Source organism: Dictyostelium purpureum (genome assembly GCF_000190715.1).
Source record: "Dictyostelium purpureum unplaced genomic scaffold DICPUscaffold_7, whole genome shotgun sequence".
Classification (NCBI taxonomy): domain Eukaryota; phylum Evosea; class Eumycetozoa; order Dictyosteliales; family Dictyosteliaceae; genus Dictyostelium; species Dictyostelium purpureum.
This window is the reverse complement of record NW_003519344.1, coordinates 68,405-83,575: the sequence shown is the minus strand read 5'-3', so window position 1 is coordinate 83,575 and position 15,171 is coordinate 68,405. Positions and strand designations below refer to the sequence as shown.

Sequence of the window (15,171 nt, the reverse complement as noted above, 5' to 3'; positions counted from 1 at the left end):
TTTAAATAAACTTTTGTCAAATTTTAATTAAAATATAAAATATAATTAATATATAATAAATTTTTTTCTTTTATTTATTTTTTTTTTACTAAAATTTTTCTTTATCATTTTGTTATTATTCATTAATAGAATAAGATGTATCTGAAAAAGTAACCCAAGTAAAGTTATATAAATCCGGCATACCAATGGTTGGGTATAATGATGTCCAATTACCCGATGACCATCGGAAAGCTGGTTCTTGATCATGGGTTGGACCCGATTGAGCAATTACCAATTGTTGATTTACTAAATCTAGCGATGTTACTTTACTATCAACACCTCCAAAGGCATCATAGTCCTCTGCTGTTGGTGGATTAAGATCGAAACGACTACATACTTGTTGAGCAGCATCCCCTTTTGCTAATGGATCATTTTGAAAATCGTTATATCTCATAATTGCTTGGAAATCACTGAGCGTGTAAACTTTATTTGCATCACGTCTGAAAATTTGTGAACGGACATCTTCTTCATATGCTTCATATCCACTTGATGATCCTTCATCATTGAATCCCGACTTATTAAATACATTTTCAAAGTATCTATGCAATATAAAAGGAAAGTGTTAATAAAAAGTATATTTAATGTTAAATAGATGTGTAATAGTTACGGTAAATTATATGATCCAAAATATCCTGTACGTAATACATTGGTTGTATCTGCATATTCTATATAGCCTGGTATTTGCTCTAAAACATATAATGTGCCATCACGTACTTTAACACCTGGTACAAATTTCTTATAATCTACAATCATCCATTGGTTATTATATGTACCACTATTTTCTCTTTCAAAAGTTTCGCACCATGTTAAACCATTGTTAGCAAGACGATTGGCAATGATAACACGCATCCATGTTAAAACGGTTCTTGGATTAATAAGATAATATAAATCATTGTTATTTAAACCATTTGTTGTTTCTAAAACTACTAATCTTGTATCTAATAAATAAAAATCGTCCAAACTTGCAAGGGTAGCTGGATAACCAGAAAAAATAGTTAATTGTGATTTTGCTGGGGTAGAAAATTTAAAATTATATGATTTAAATATTCTAAGCATATTAACATAACTACTCCATGATGTATGTGCTATAATAATAGTTTTTAATTAGTATTAAATTATTATATTTATAAAATATTTTATAAATATACACACCAGAGTATAGCTCTGTTAAATCATCAGTTAGTTTAATTAGACCTGAACAATGATCGGTCTTTTTAATGTGGTCCATACGCTTGCTTTCTTTAGCATCAGAAATATTTAAAGCCTGTACAATATCTCCTAAATCAGCATCCATATTGATTAATGCAAATTCTGTAAATGAGAGTTGACGGTCTGGATCTTGATTTGCATCATTATAACCTTTAACCATACCGCTTAATTGGGACCAAACTAAGCCAATGTGAACCCAATATGGGTCATTGGCATTTGCATATATATTATCCTTCATATATAAAAAGTTTTCTGATTGAAAGTTGATAATTTCTGATGGAATTGTTTTATTATTATATTCATTTACCATAATGTTGTACCATGTTTGCCATATCATTTCATATGATAAATAGCCTTCTATGTAACCAGCAGCCTCTGCTTGTATTGAATCCTCAAACTGTGAATTTGTAGTAATAGATAAATAAGCCCATCCCATATTCATCATTTCATTACTATATGCCGCTTGTGCTATTGAGGCCGAATCATTACCTGAATAAACTGAATATTCATTTGTTGATGATAATTTAACTGAAAAGGTTGGGACGGGTGATGTTGGTCTTTGATATTTAGTTGAATATTCTTTACCTATAACAAAACTATTATTTAAATAAGATATTAATAATATTGCAAAAGCAAATATAATAAATTTTATTTTTATCATTTTTATATTATAAAATAGAAATAATAACTTAATAAAATAGTTATTATCTATTAATTATTAATATATAAATAATTATAGAAAAAATTAGAGAAAAAATAAAAAAAGAAAAAAAGAAATTAAATTTATAAAAAAAAAAAGATATTTATTTAAAAAAAAAAATATTTTATTGAAAATTATCAAGAAAACTATAATGGAATGATTTACACGTAAGCTGCTTTTGATTTTTATTATTATTTATCATGATATTTTTATATTATAAAAGAATAAATTTTTTTTTTATATTCGAAAATCTACAACAATATTTTAGTTATTGTTTTTTTATTTTGTATTTATAGAGTTATCAAATAAACATAGCCATAAAAAAACCATTGCTATAAAAAAAATATTAGAAATTATTTTATTTTTTGAAATTTGTGCTGCATTGAATAATTAATTTTTGATTGGGGTTTGAAATGTCAGGTTCTAAAGGATGGACCACATGTTCCATATAAATAGTTCAAATGAAGAAATTGAGGAAGATACAATAATTTATTTTTCAAGATATTATTTGGGTTGCTGAAAAGAATTTTTCAATGATTCAGGTGAGGATTGTAGTGATGAAATTGAAATAGTGAAATATTAATTAATAAAAAGGGGCGTATAACTTTTATATATGACAGACTATCCAATTAACTATTTGAAATTTTAAAAAATAAAAAGAAAAAATATAATAAATCAAATGAAAAAAATAATAAATAATCATAAAAAAAACCAAAATATATAAAAAATAGTTGATGTTTTGTATAGTAATATTATAATATTATATAATCAAATAAATAACAAATAAAAAATAAATAAAAGGATTATGGTGGTCATTAATTAAAAAAAATTGATAAAAAAAAAAATAGAAAAAATAAAAAAATCTTTTTTTCATTTGATTTATTTTTTTTTTTTATTTTTTAAAATTTCAAATAGTTAATGTTTATTTTAGTTTATTAAAATACCAAATTAATAAGATATATATTTTAATTATTTTTTATTATTTTATTTTTTCTATTTTTTTTATTTTTTTTTTTTATAAAGACATAAAAAATCTTTTTTTTTGAAATTTTTGGTTGTATGTTTTTTTTTGATTTAATTTCCTAATAACCATAATGAACACAAATTCTTTAAACTTTTTTTAATTATTTTTAATTTTTTTAATTTTTAATTTTTTCCAATTTTCTTTTTATCATCAATTTTTTTTCATCGATTATTTTAATAATTTATAATGGACAAAAATTTTATAAATAAAAATTATCATAATACTGATTGGCCATTACTTTTAAAGTCTATTAAAAAAGGAAAAAATGGAGATAAAGAAACTCACTTTGGGACAGGATTTATTGTAGAAGCAGCGTATACAGAAATAAAAACAAATCTCACACCTATAAAAATAGAAAAACCATCTGCAGAAGAAATAAGTAATAGAATGGATCAAATGAAAAAAGAAAGAGAATATCAAGATTATTGTTTAGGGAAAAATATACCATATAAACCATTATTTGATAGAAATAAACAACCAAATAATGATATGGAAAAAAATAATTTATATTTGATTTCAAATGATCATGTTATTGGGAATACAGAATCAATAGAAATTTATTTTAGAGATGAAACCAAAGAAAGATACGAAGTATTTTCAATTCAATTCGATGAAAATAATTATATTAGTTATGGTAAGTTTGATAGTGATGGAACAAAACCAGATATTGGGGCAATGAAATTAAATATTTTAGGTACTGCTATAGAACATAAACTATATAAAATTGATAATGAAAAGAAATACAAGAATGATTTTGGTTTCCATCAAGAAATTCAACCGGTTACAAAACAAGAAACGATTTGGGTTGCAGGATTTCCATTTATATCAAATGATGAACATGATAAATGGGGTTTTAGAGAACCAGTATGTATGAAGGGTGAAGTTATAGCCTGTTATGATCAACAATTTCGTTTTAATATGGGTTTGTTCTGGGGTTCGTCGGGATCACTTATTTATAGATTAAATCAAAAAAAAGTAGAACCTTTGGGAATTTTTAGTCATATTGTTTTTGAAAAAAACAATAATAATATCACAACAATTAGAAAAGGTTGGTATTGGGAATTAATAAAACAACTATTACTCAACAATACATCAATTGGTAATAGAAATTCAAATTGCAAGTGTAGATGTATTAACCAATGCCAAGAAGATTCTTGTAAATGTAAATGTAGATGTAAAAAATCTGTTTTGGTTTTACATTTACTTTGTTATAAAAATTTCTACTTATAATAAAAATATCTTTTAGATTCATTTTATTTTAAATTTAATTTTATTTATTTATTTATTTAATTTTAGTCCAAATGATGATGAGATATAAAATAATTTAAAAAGAAAAAAAAAAGTAAAAAATAAAAAAAATAAAAATAAAAATATCATTTTGAAAAAAAAAAAAGCAAAACCAAACTATTTAAATTCTTATATTTTAAAACAATTATAACATATTTTTTTTAAATAGATTAATTGTCTAAAAATAATTTTTGAATAATTTCAAATTATAATGAATTAATTCAGTGCAGTTTCGAAATCATTTATAATAAAATCAATATTATGTATTTTTTTTTGATCAGAGGAAGTAAAGTAATAGTTATATCCAAATAAAAAAAATAAAAAATTATTAAAATTAAAAAAAAATAAAAAAAATAAAAATTAAAAAATAAAAAATAAAAAATAAAAAATAAAAAATAAAAAAACTAAAAATAATTTAAATATCTTTTTTTTTATTAGGGATCTGAAGTATTTCGTTTGACCCAAATTTTCAAGCAATTGGTTCTTGTGTTCTTAAAAAGAGATATTTTAAAAAAAAAAATTTATTTGTTTAAAAGGTCGTAAAATATAAACCAGTGCTACCTTTTGACATCACAAAAAAAAAAAAAAAAAACCCTATTATCGGGGAAAAGAAGAAAAATATCTGAAAAAATGGAATAAAGTTTTTGAAATAAAAATTTATGAATAACTCCACTATTATATTGATTAATATATAAAATAATTATTTATATAAAACAAACGTCAAAAGTGGTTAAAAAAAAAAAATAAAAAAAATAAAAATAAAAATAAAAAAACAAAAATTATTATAATGAGATTGATTAAAAAGATGTACAGTAATGGTTACAATTAAATAAACAGATAATTTTAAATTATTTATTATAAAAATATTTCTTAAAAGACTTTTTTGTTGTTTTGTTTTAAGTTTAACAAAAAAAAAAAAAAAAACCAGTAATATTCAATTTGGTGTGTCATCATAGGAGTTAACAGCTGATGATTATTCCTTGGTGGGCAAAAAAATTGAGGCTATCCAACCCATTTATTCAATTTTTAAAAAGAAAATTCTGATTTTTTTGTTATTATTAATAAAAAAAATTAATCCAAATCTACAACCTATTTTTTTGAAATTTTATTTTTTTTTAATTTTTATTTATTTAAAATTTTTTTCCTAGCTGGATATTTTTTCACTTTTTTTTTGCTATCAAAAAAATATAAATTGAAAATTTAAATTTTTTAGTTTTTTCATTAAATTATTTTTAATAATACATAAATATATAAATAAACATGGGTAACAGGTATGTTTATAACTTTACTTTTTATTTTGCTTTAATTAGCCAAATTTAATAAAAATATTAATTTTAAAATTTTTTTTATTATTTCTAAAGAGCTTTCAAAACACATCACGGTCACTACTTAGCCGCCGAACACGATCATTTAAAGACCCACCACTCACACCATGATCATCATGCTCATTTCCACGTTGAAAGACACGGTGACAAAATCGCTTTAAGAACCCATCACGGTAAATACGTTTCCATCGGAGACCATAAACAAGTATATCTCTCACATCACTTCCATGGTGAACACTCACTTTTCCACTTAGATCATCACCACGGTAAAGTTTTCATCAGAGGTCATCATCATCATTACATTGGCGTTGATCATCACGGTCATGTACGTAGCACTCACGAAAGAGGACACGACGAATTATTTGAAGAAATCATTTGTTAAGAAAATCACTAAAAATGCCATTTTTTAGAAATAAATAAAAATATTAAAGGGATGCAGTTGATAAACGGCTGCATTTCTATGTATTAATTGTAAAATTTTTTTATTTTTTTTATTTTTTTATTTTTTATTTCAACAAATTCCTATAAACATATTTAAGTCCTATATATTTTTAATTTTACATAAAAAATCATCAGCTTTATAAAATGATATTTATCAATACTAATTGTTTAACAATATTATGCTATTGTGTTTTAAAACTTTAAAGACCAACTTGACCTTTTTGTAAATATTATGAATACAGTTGGATCAAAAGACTGAAATTATCACCTAAAAGAAAACCGTCCTTTGACCAACCTAATCCTGAATAGGGTATTGAAAATTTAAAAACTTTTGTCTCATATGAGAAAAAAAAAATTTCAAATCGATGCAAATTTTTAAAATTTAAATTTCAATGTAAAGCAGCTATTGACAAAGTTCTTACAATTCCAATGTCTATAGATTAATAAATAAAATAAAGTCCTGTTTATAAAATTTAAAATATTTTTTTATTTATTAATCATCAACACCAATGAATGCCAACGACCTCCAATGAAAACTTTACCATGGTGATGATCTAAGTGGAAAGTGAATGCTCACCATGGAAATGATGTGGTCGATATACTTGTTTATGGCCTCCAATAGATACAAATTTAACGTGATGGGTCCCAGTGAGATTTTGTCACTTGAATTTTTTTTAATTTTCTCTTTTTAATCTTTAACCCTGGTTTTTAGTGTGATTTGATAAAAATAAATTAATATGATTTAATAATTTAAAAAATTATCTTGTTTATATATTTTTTTTTTTTTTTTTTTTTTTTTTTTTTTTTTTTTTGAATATTATCTTTTGTGGAAAGAAATATTATAAAAAAAAATAATATGTGTCATAAAAAAATTTAACATATATGATGATATTAAAAAAAAAAACTAATTTTACATTTGTGTATATTTAAAGAAATATATAATATTGTGTCATTATAATTAACGAAAATATATCGAGTGTTGATGGCTAATTATATATTGGTGTGTTTTTATTTTGAATTACACAAACATTTTCAATTTTAGAAACCCCCACAAACATACATATTAAAAAAAAAAAAAAAAAAATAAAATAAAATAAAAAATTTTGAACATCTGATCAAGATTCAAATAAAAAAAAAAGAGATATTATTTTAATAACTAAAATAAAAATCATTTAATTTTTATTTCATATGATAGACACACTATTGTAAAAAAAAACCTTAATCTCGATTCATTTTTAGATACAGCCATACTGTATTCAGTTGGAAAAAAAAAAAAATTTTAAAATTAAAAATAAAATAAAAAAAAAAAAAAAAATAAAATAAAAAAAAAGGGTTTTTCTAATTTTTTTTTATTTTATTTTTTTTTTTTTTCATTAATAGCATTATAGTTAGTTGATAGAAGATATTAAGGGTATCAAATAAATAATAACATTACAAATCCCTTATCTATTTATTATTTATTTTTTTTGTAAACTACTATAAAAAAAAAAAGAAAAAAAAAAAATCATATAGTAAGTAAAAAAAATAATAGTTCGATAAAATAGAAAAAAAAAAAAATTATTTCATTTCATAAATTAAATTTATTGGACTGTAATTTTAATTAATTTACCTTTTTTTTTCTATCCAAACAAGTTATTTTTTTTTTTATATTTTTTTATTCATATAATAGACTTATTATATTTGTATTTTTAAATTTGTAATATTTATATTTTGTGTGTTTCAAAATAAATAAAAAAAAAAAAAAGAGTAATAATATCATTTTTCGTATATAGAAAATTTTTTATTTGTACTTTTTTTATTTTTTTTTTTTTCAATTCTTTTTATAATTATAAAATTTTGTATATTTATATAATATATATATAGAAAAAGAAACAAAGAATGGATGGTTATTTAGACGAAGAGTATTTCAATCCCGTAGAGGATATGATTACCTTACCAGTATTGACTGAAGAGTCATTACTTTTAAATTTAAAGTTAAGATATCAAAAGAAGCAAATCTATACATATACTGGTTCAATTTTGGTAGCTGTCAATCCATACGAAATCCTCCCAATATATACAGCCGATATTGTAAAGCAATATTTTGCAAAGCCACGTACCGCAAACACTCCACACATTTTTGCAGTTGCTGATGCCGCCTATACCAATATGATGGAAGAGGGTAAAAATCAATCTTTAATTATTTCTGGTGAATCTGGTGCTGGTAAAACAGAGTCGACAAAGTTAATTATTCAATATCTTGCCGCTAGAACTAATCGTCACAGTCAAGTCGAGCAGATGATTGTTGAGTCTTCACCAATTCTCGAAGCTTTTGGTAATGCTAAAACAATAAGAAATAATAACTCTTCACGTTTCGGTAAATTTATTGAAATTCAATTTAATAAAGAAGGTCATATTTCTGGTGCTAGAATTATAAATTGTAAGTAATAATATTATTATAAAAAAAAAAAAAAGTAATAATATTAATAAATTTCAATTTTTTTAAATTAATAATTTAATAGATTTATTAGAAAAATCTAGAATTTCACATCAAGCTGATTCAGAAAGAAATTATCATATTTTTTATCAATTATTAGCTGGTGCAGATCAAGAATTAAAAGAAAAATTAAAATTAGGTGAACCAGAAGATTATCATTATTTAAATCAAAGTGGTTGTATTAGAATTGATAATATTAATGATGTTGAAGATTTTGAACATGTTAAATATGCTATGAATGTTTTAGGTCTTCCAGAGGATAAACAAACTACAATTTTTTCAATCATCTCTGCAGTTTTACATCTTGGTAATATCCAATTTGAAAAGAGTGAAAAAACTCAAGGTGCTGAAGGTTCAGAAGTTTCAAATAAAGATTGTAAGTAATTATAATATTAAATATTTTAAATTTATTTATATACTAATTAAATGTTTTTTTCTTTTAAATAGCATTAAAAATTGTTGCACAATTATTAAATGTCGACCCAGCTAAATTAGAATCATGTTTAACAATTCGTCATGTTTTAATTCGTGGCCAAAATTTTGTTATTCCATTAAAAGTTAATGAAGCAGAAGATACAAGAGATGCCTTATCTAAAGCATTATATGGTAATGTTTTCAATTGGCTTGTTACTTTTATTAATTCAAGAATTCATAAACCTCAAAAAAATTCAACTTTTATTGGTGTACTTGATATCTTTGGTTTTGAAAATTTTAAAAAGAATAGTTTTGAACAATTTTGGTAAGTTATTCATTTATTTTATTTTATTCATTTCTTTATTTTTTTAAAACTTTTATTAATTTTAAACTTTTAAAATTTTTTCATAGTATCAATTTTGCAAATGAAAAATTACAACAACATTTTAATCAACATATTTTCAAATTAGAACAAGAAGAGTATGAAAAAGAAAAAATCAATTGGTCAAAGATTGTATATAACGATAATCAAGAATGTTTAGATTTAATTGAAAAGAGACCATTAGGTATTCTTTCATTATTAGATGAAGAGTCTAGATTCCCACAAGCCACCGATCTTACATATCTTGAAAAGTTACATGTTAATCACGAAAAACATCCATATTACGAAAAACCAAGACGTTCAAAGACTACTTTTGTTGTTAAACATTATGCTGGTGAAGTTGCTTATGACACTTCTGGTTTCCTTGATAAAAATAAAGATACTGTATCTGATGATCTCCTCGGTCTTCTTCAAGGATGTAAAAATAAATTTATTGTCGATTTATTCACCCCACCAAAAGAATCAGGTGATGATGATGACAAGCAAAGAGGTACCAAGAAAACAACCGCTGGTATGCAATTTAAAACTCAACTTCAATCATTAATTAATATTCTTTCTGCCACTCAACCACATTATGTTCGTTGTATTAAACCAAATTCAACTAAAGAACCATCAGCTTTCGATCACGAATTAATTCAAGCACAACTTCGTTACGCTGGTATGATGGAAACTATTAGAATTAGAAAATTAGGTTATCCAATCCGTCATGGTCATAAAGAATTTAGAGATAGATACCTCATTCTCGATTATCGTGCTCGTTCAGCTGACCACAGACAAACTTGTGCTGGTTTAATCAATTTGTTAAATTCTGCTCCAGGTATCGACAAAGAAGAATGGCAACTTGGTCATACTAAAGTTTTTATTAGAGATAAACAATACCATCAATTGGAAGAAATGAGAAAACAAAAACTTTTAAGTAGAGTAGTTTTAATTCAATCAGTTTGGAGAATGTATCGTCATAAGAAACGTTATCAAGTTTTAAGAAATAGTGCTAAACTAGTTGAAACAGCCATGAGATCACATGTCGCCAGAAGAGAGTTCTTTGAACAACGTGAAGCAGTACAAAAGATTAAAGGTTTCTTCAAGATGGTCGAAGCACAAAAACGTTTCAAATTCCTCAAAGAAAATATTGCAGTCATCCAAAATCATTGTCGTTCATTTGTTCAAAGAAAAGAAACTAGAAATGCTGTTGTATTGAAAAGAGATAGAAATAAGAGAATGGAAGAAATTCAAAGAGAAAAAGACGAGGAAGAAAGAAAGAGAAAAGAAAAAGAAGAAAGAGAAAGACAAGAAAAAGAAGATCAAGAAAAAGCTGTTGAAGACAAAAAGAAATTCCAAGAGGAACAAAAAAGAAAAGAAGAAGAGCTCAGATCAAAAAGAGAAGAGGAAGAGCAAAAGAAACTCGAAGAAAAGAAAAATCAACTCAAAGAGCTCAACCAAATGGACGAATTATCTTCAATCGAAAGAATGCTCAAAGAACAACAAGATAAGAATATTAATGAACTTGACAACTTTGTAAATTCATTAGAGGCTTTCTCATTCGAAGGCGGTGTCGATGATTCACAACCATACTCTTATAATCACAAAATGTATGAGATGTCACCAGATGCTCTTGATAAGATTAGTATTACTGATTTACTCCAAGGTTTAAAACAAACTGTCAGAAGTGTTACCAAATTCGAAGTTGATGATAGTAAATTCGATTTACCACCAGGCATTGAAAATGTATTAAAAAGAATTCCACCACCACAATCCACCAACAAAAAACCAATTCAATTTACTCCAGAAGAATCAACCGTTGAAAACAATGAACCAGTCGATGACTCCTCAGCTAATATTACACCAGAAAGTGTTGAAAGTCCAATTCCATCACAATCATTCACCGGTTTGCCACCACCACCATCATTCGATCTCGGTGATTTACCACCACCACCAACATCTTCCTCATTTAACGATATTGGAGAATTACCACCACCACCATCATTCGATTTTGATATGATTGATCCAGTACTTGGTCTTCCACCACCACCACCAGCTGCTTCATCAAGTGAAGGTACTAGTGGCACCTCTTCACCAGGTGCTTCATCAACCACTGGTGCATCATCAGCATCACCACAAATTACCAATCCACTTACCCAAGAGTTGCCAGAATTACTTCAAGATGAAGAAATTTCATTATATTCATTCTATGAATATGCCAACAAGAATTTCAACTCTGAAAAATTAAAACAAAAAGAAGACATTTTCTCATATCAAAAATCACATATTAAATCAAGTTTATTGGTCCATGCTGATTCTGAGCAAACCAAATTATCAGTTGAAATTTTCTCCAAAGTCCTTCATTATATGACCAGTAATCCATTACTTTCAAAGAAAGATCCAAGTGATTTCTATTCACCAGTTAAATTTATTTTAACAAAAGGTCTTTCAACAGAAACTCTTCGTGATGAAATTTATTGTCAATTAATCAAACAATCAACATCAAATCCAATTCAAGATTTAAATATTCGTGTTTGGGAGCTTATCCATTTCTGTTGTGCCACTTTCCCACCAACCAGAAAACTCATGAAGTATTTTGTTTCATACTTAAAGTCCACCATTAAACAAGCTGATGTTGCTAAATCAATTAAAGATTCCGCTCAATCATCCTATAGAGTATTACAAAGATTCAATTTAAATGGTAATCGTAAACAAGTTCCATCCGTTTCTGAATTAGAATCAATTAAAGAGTGTCGTCCAATCTTTGTTCGTATTATTGCTACTGATGGTAGTTTGAAAGGTCTTCATATCGATTCTGCAACCACTTGCAGCGAAGCTTCAAACGATCTCTCACAACGTACTCGTTTACGTCCAAATTCAAAAGATAATGGTTTCTCAATTTTAGAATCATTCAATGGTATCGAAAGAGATATTGCTCCATCCGATAAGATTTGTGATGTTCTTTCCAAAGTTGAAAATCTTCAAGCTACTCTTAGCAGCAAGATTCAAATTAACTTTAAACTTGTATTCAAAAAGAGATTATTCTTTGAAGAAATTTCTAGTGTTCCTGCTCTCGAAAGTGAATTTTATGTTCATCAATTATATAATGATCTCTTTAATCCAAATTTCTGCAAAGATCAAGATTTACAAATCACTATTGGTAGTTTAAGACTTCAAGCCGAATCATTTGATTACACCGATGACATTAAAAATTGGTTACCAGGAAATGGTCGTGGTAAATACTTTACCACTGAAATCGAAAAGACAAGATTTGATGACTTTATTGCTAAATACAAAACACATAAAGGTAAATCTCAAGATGCTGCCAAGAAAGAAATGAGCGATCTCTTATTCAAGCATCCATTAGCCAATCAATCATTATTAGCATGCGAACACCAATTAGAAGCATCACCATATCCAAAGCAATTTGTTTTAGCTTTAAATACTCATGGTATTAATATCTTTGACCCAGCCACAGGCAAAGCTATTGAAAGTGTTAAATATTCAACTCAATCTCAAAACATCAAGAGTACCGAAAAATCATTCACCATTGCTCTTGAAAATAAACAACAACTCGAAATTTTCACTGTCGATGTCTCTAAAGGTCTTTCATTAATCAAAGAGTATTCATTATTCCTTAAAAATAACGCTAAATATGCTAGAGCTCTTAGAGATTATAATGTTTCAGATTCAACTCTTTTGGCTTTCAAGAGAAATGATATCATCACAATTACATTTAAAGATCAAGAAAATAAATGGTATATTGGTTCATTAAATGGAAAAGAAGGTTCATTCCCAGTCGATCATGTTGAAATCCTTTTAACTGATTCACCACCACCAACACCAACTTTAACTATTGAAAAAACTCCAATTAGTGGTCAATCTTCATCATCATCAACTCCATCATCAGCTACTCCACCAATGATGTCAAGTCCAATGATGCCACCACCACCAGCATTAAATATTGAAAACTTACCATCACTCAATGGCTCTGGTTCAAATATTCCACCACCACCAGCTTTATCATCCTCACCAACTATGGGTATGCCACCACCACCACCTTTATCATCTTCACCAACTATGGGTATGCCACCACCACCACCAATGTTATCAACACCACCATCAATGCCAAATACTCCACCAATTTCTAGAGCTTCAATTAGAATGTCAGTAAATCCACTCAGTAACTCATCAGATGACCAAGATGACCCATCTAAGAGATTAACTACAACCCCAGCTCTTGGTAGCGATTCACCATTACTCCAATGGGCATCAACTCGTTTCCGTTCTTTCAAGAGAGCTGCTACATTAAATGCCACTGCTACTCTTAAGAGAAAGGCTCCAATTGATCCAAATGTAGCTTTATACTTTAACAAAGATACTATTAAAGAATCACTTATTGAAAGTTTAGATGTTAAACAATCCAAGAAATCAGTTAAAAACTTTTCAGAGATTATGATGTGGATGGGTGATTATCCAATTCCAAAGGGTCAAACTGCTAGTTCAGTAATTCAAAGCATTGTTGCACGTGGTCTTGAAAATCACGAACTTCGTGATGAAATCTATTGCCAAGCCTATCGTCAAACTAATCGTAATCCAAAAATAGAATCAACAAAGAAAGGTTTTGAATTAATTTATTTCCTTGCAATTTCTTTTTCACCATCAGATTCATTAATGCAACCATTCATGGAACAATTAATGTCAAGAAATCTTGCTATTCAATCAGCTCAACCACAATTAGCCTCTATTATTGCTGCTTGTATTGAAAAATTAGAGTCACATCCAATTGCCTCATATCAACAACGTAAGAAAGGTCCAAGTGCCTCTGAAATTCAATCATTCCGTGGTTCAATCGATAGTGGTGATATTAGTACATGCAAGATTCGTTTTGTTGATCAATCAACTAAATTGGCTAAAATCTCTACCTACACTACCATTAGAGAAGTCACCGAAACTGTTTGCAAACAATATGGTATTTCACAACAATCAATTAAAATGTTTGGTCTTTGTGGTGTAAATGAAACTGCTGGTATCTCCAAAGTACTTTCAGAGTCTGATATGGTATATGATGTTTTAACACGTTGGGAACAAAGTGAAGAAAAGGGTGAATTCTATTTCCAAGTTCGTCGTAGATTCTTCTTGGATGATGTCAATAAGATCCTTGAACAAGAACACCTCTGGACTGATGATGATATCTCTTTCGAGCTTACCTTTGTTCAAATTCGTGATGAATGGATGAGAGGTCTTCATTCAACATTAAATGAAAAAGATTCAGCCGTAGCAGCTGCAATTCTTATTCAATTATTATATCCAAATCAATCCAAGCTCATCTTCACCAAAGAAATTATTCGTCAAGCTTTACCAGATAATATAATTGCACAACAAAATATTAAATTCTGGATTTCAACAGTCGAATCTCAAATCTTTGAATTGGTATCACAAACTCCAGAATACCTTAAACTCATGTTTATTCATTTAGTAGGTACTAAATCCAGCATTTTTGGTTGCACATTATTCTCTATTCAACAAAAAGAAAATCCACCAAAGGCTTGGTTGGCTATTAACAAAAAGGGTATTTCAATCTTTGATCCACATACCAAAGAATCTAAACATTTCTGGACTTTCCAATCAATTTCTAATGTAGCTTTTACCGATGATACTTTTGTTATTATGACTGGTAATCTTATGAAACCAATTAAACAAACTTTTACTACCGATGAACATTCTTCAATTGCCTCAGTTTATCAATTTTATTCTTCAACTTAAATAATCAATAATCATTTATAATAATTATCTAAAACGAAATAATTTATTAAATTTAAATTTAAATAAAAACAAAATAATGTATATTTATTAACAAAAATTTCATCCTGAGTTTTTTTTTTTTTATTTGGT

The 15,171-nt window shown here is 26.7% G+C and overlaps 4 protein-coding genes across 4 annotated transcripts; 3 read left to right on the top strand and 1 right to left on the bottom strand.

The window, feature by feature from the left end:
- Nucleotides 1-47: 47 nt before the first annotated feature.
- Nucleotides 48-2,150, bottom strand: DICPUDRAFT_96364 (uncharacterized protein; the record flags this gene model as incomplete). The annotated part of the gene is made up of 4 exons (XM_003283336.1): nucleotides 48-578; nucleotides 647-1,124; nucleotides 1,192-1,833; nucleotides 2,114-2,150. The coding sequence occupies 4 exons, from the start codon at nucleotides 2,148-2,150 to the stop codon at nucleotides 116-118; spliced, it is 1,620 nt and encodes a 539-aa protein (XP_003283384.1). The 3' UTR covers nucleotides 48-115.
- A 1,008-nt stretch (nucleotides 2,151-3,158) lies between these two features.
- Nucleotides 3,159-4,300, top strand: DICPUDRAFT_74387 (uncharacterized protein; the record flags this gene model as incomplete). The annotated part of the gene is made up of 2 exons (XM_003283381.1): nucleotides 3,159-4,134; nucleotides 4,269-4,300. 2 exons carry the CDS (start codon nucleotides 3,159-3,161, stop codon nucleotides 4,298-4,300), a joined length of 1,008 nt encoding a protein of 335 aa, XP_003283429.1.
- Nucleotides 4,301-5,519: 1,219 nt separating this feature from the next.
- DICPUDRAFT_96363 (uncharacterized protein) lies at nucleotides 5,520-6,060 on the top strand (the record flags this gene model as incomplete). Its single annotated transcript, XM_003283380.1, has 2 exons — nucleotides 5,520-5,530; nucleotides 5,621-6,060. The coding sequence occupies 2 exons, from the start codon at nucleotides 5,520-5,522 to the stop codon at nucleotides 5,964-5,966; spliced, it is 357 nt and encodes a 118-aa protein (XP_003283428.1). The 3' UTR covers nucleotides 5,967-6,060.
- A 1,843-nt stretch (nucleotides 6,061-7,903) lies between these two features.
- Nucleotides 7,904-15,134, top strand: DICPUDRAFT_52275 (class VII unconventional myosin; the record flags this gene model as incomplete). The annotated part of the gene is made up of 4 exons (XM_003283379.1): nucleotides 7,904-8,444; nucleotides 8,527-8,877; nucleotides 8,949-9,240; nucleotides 9,327-15,134. 4 exons carry the CDS (start codon nucleotides 7,904-7,906, stop codon nucleotides 15,040-15,042), a joined length of 6,900 nt encoding a protein of 2,299 aa, XP_003283427.1. The 3' UTR covers nucleotides 15,043-15,134.
- Nucleotides 15,135-15,171: the final 37 nt, after the last annotated feature.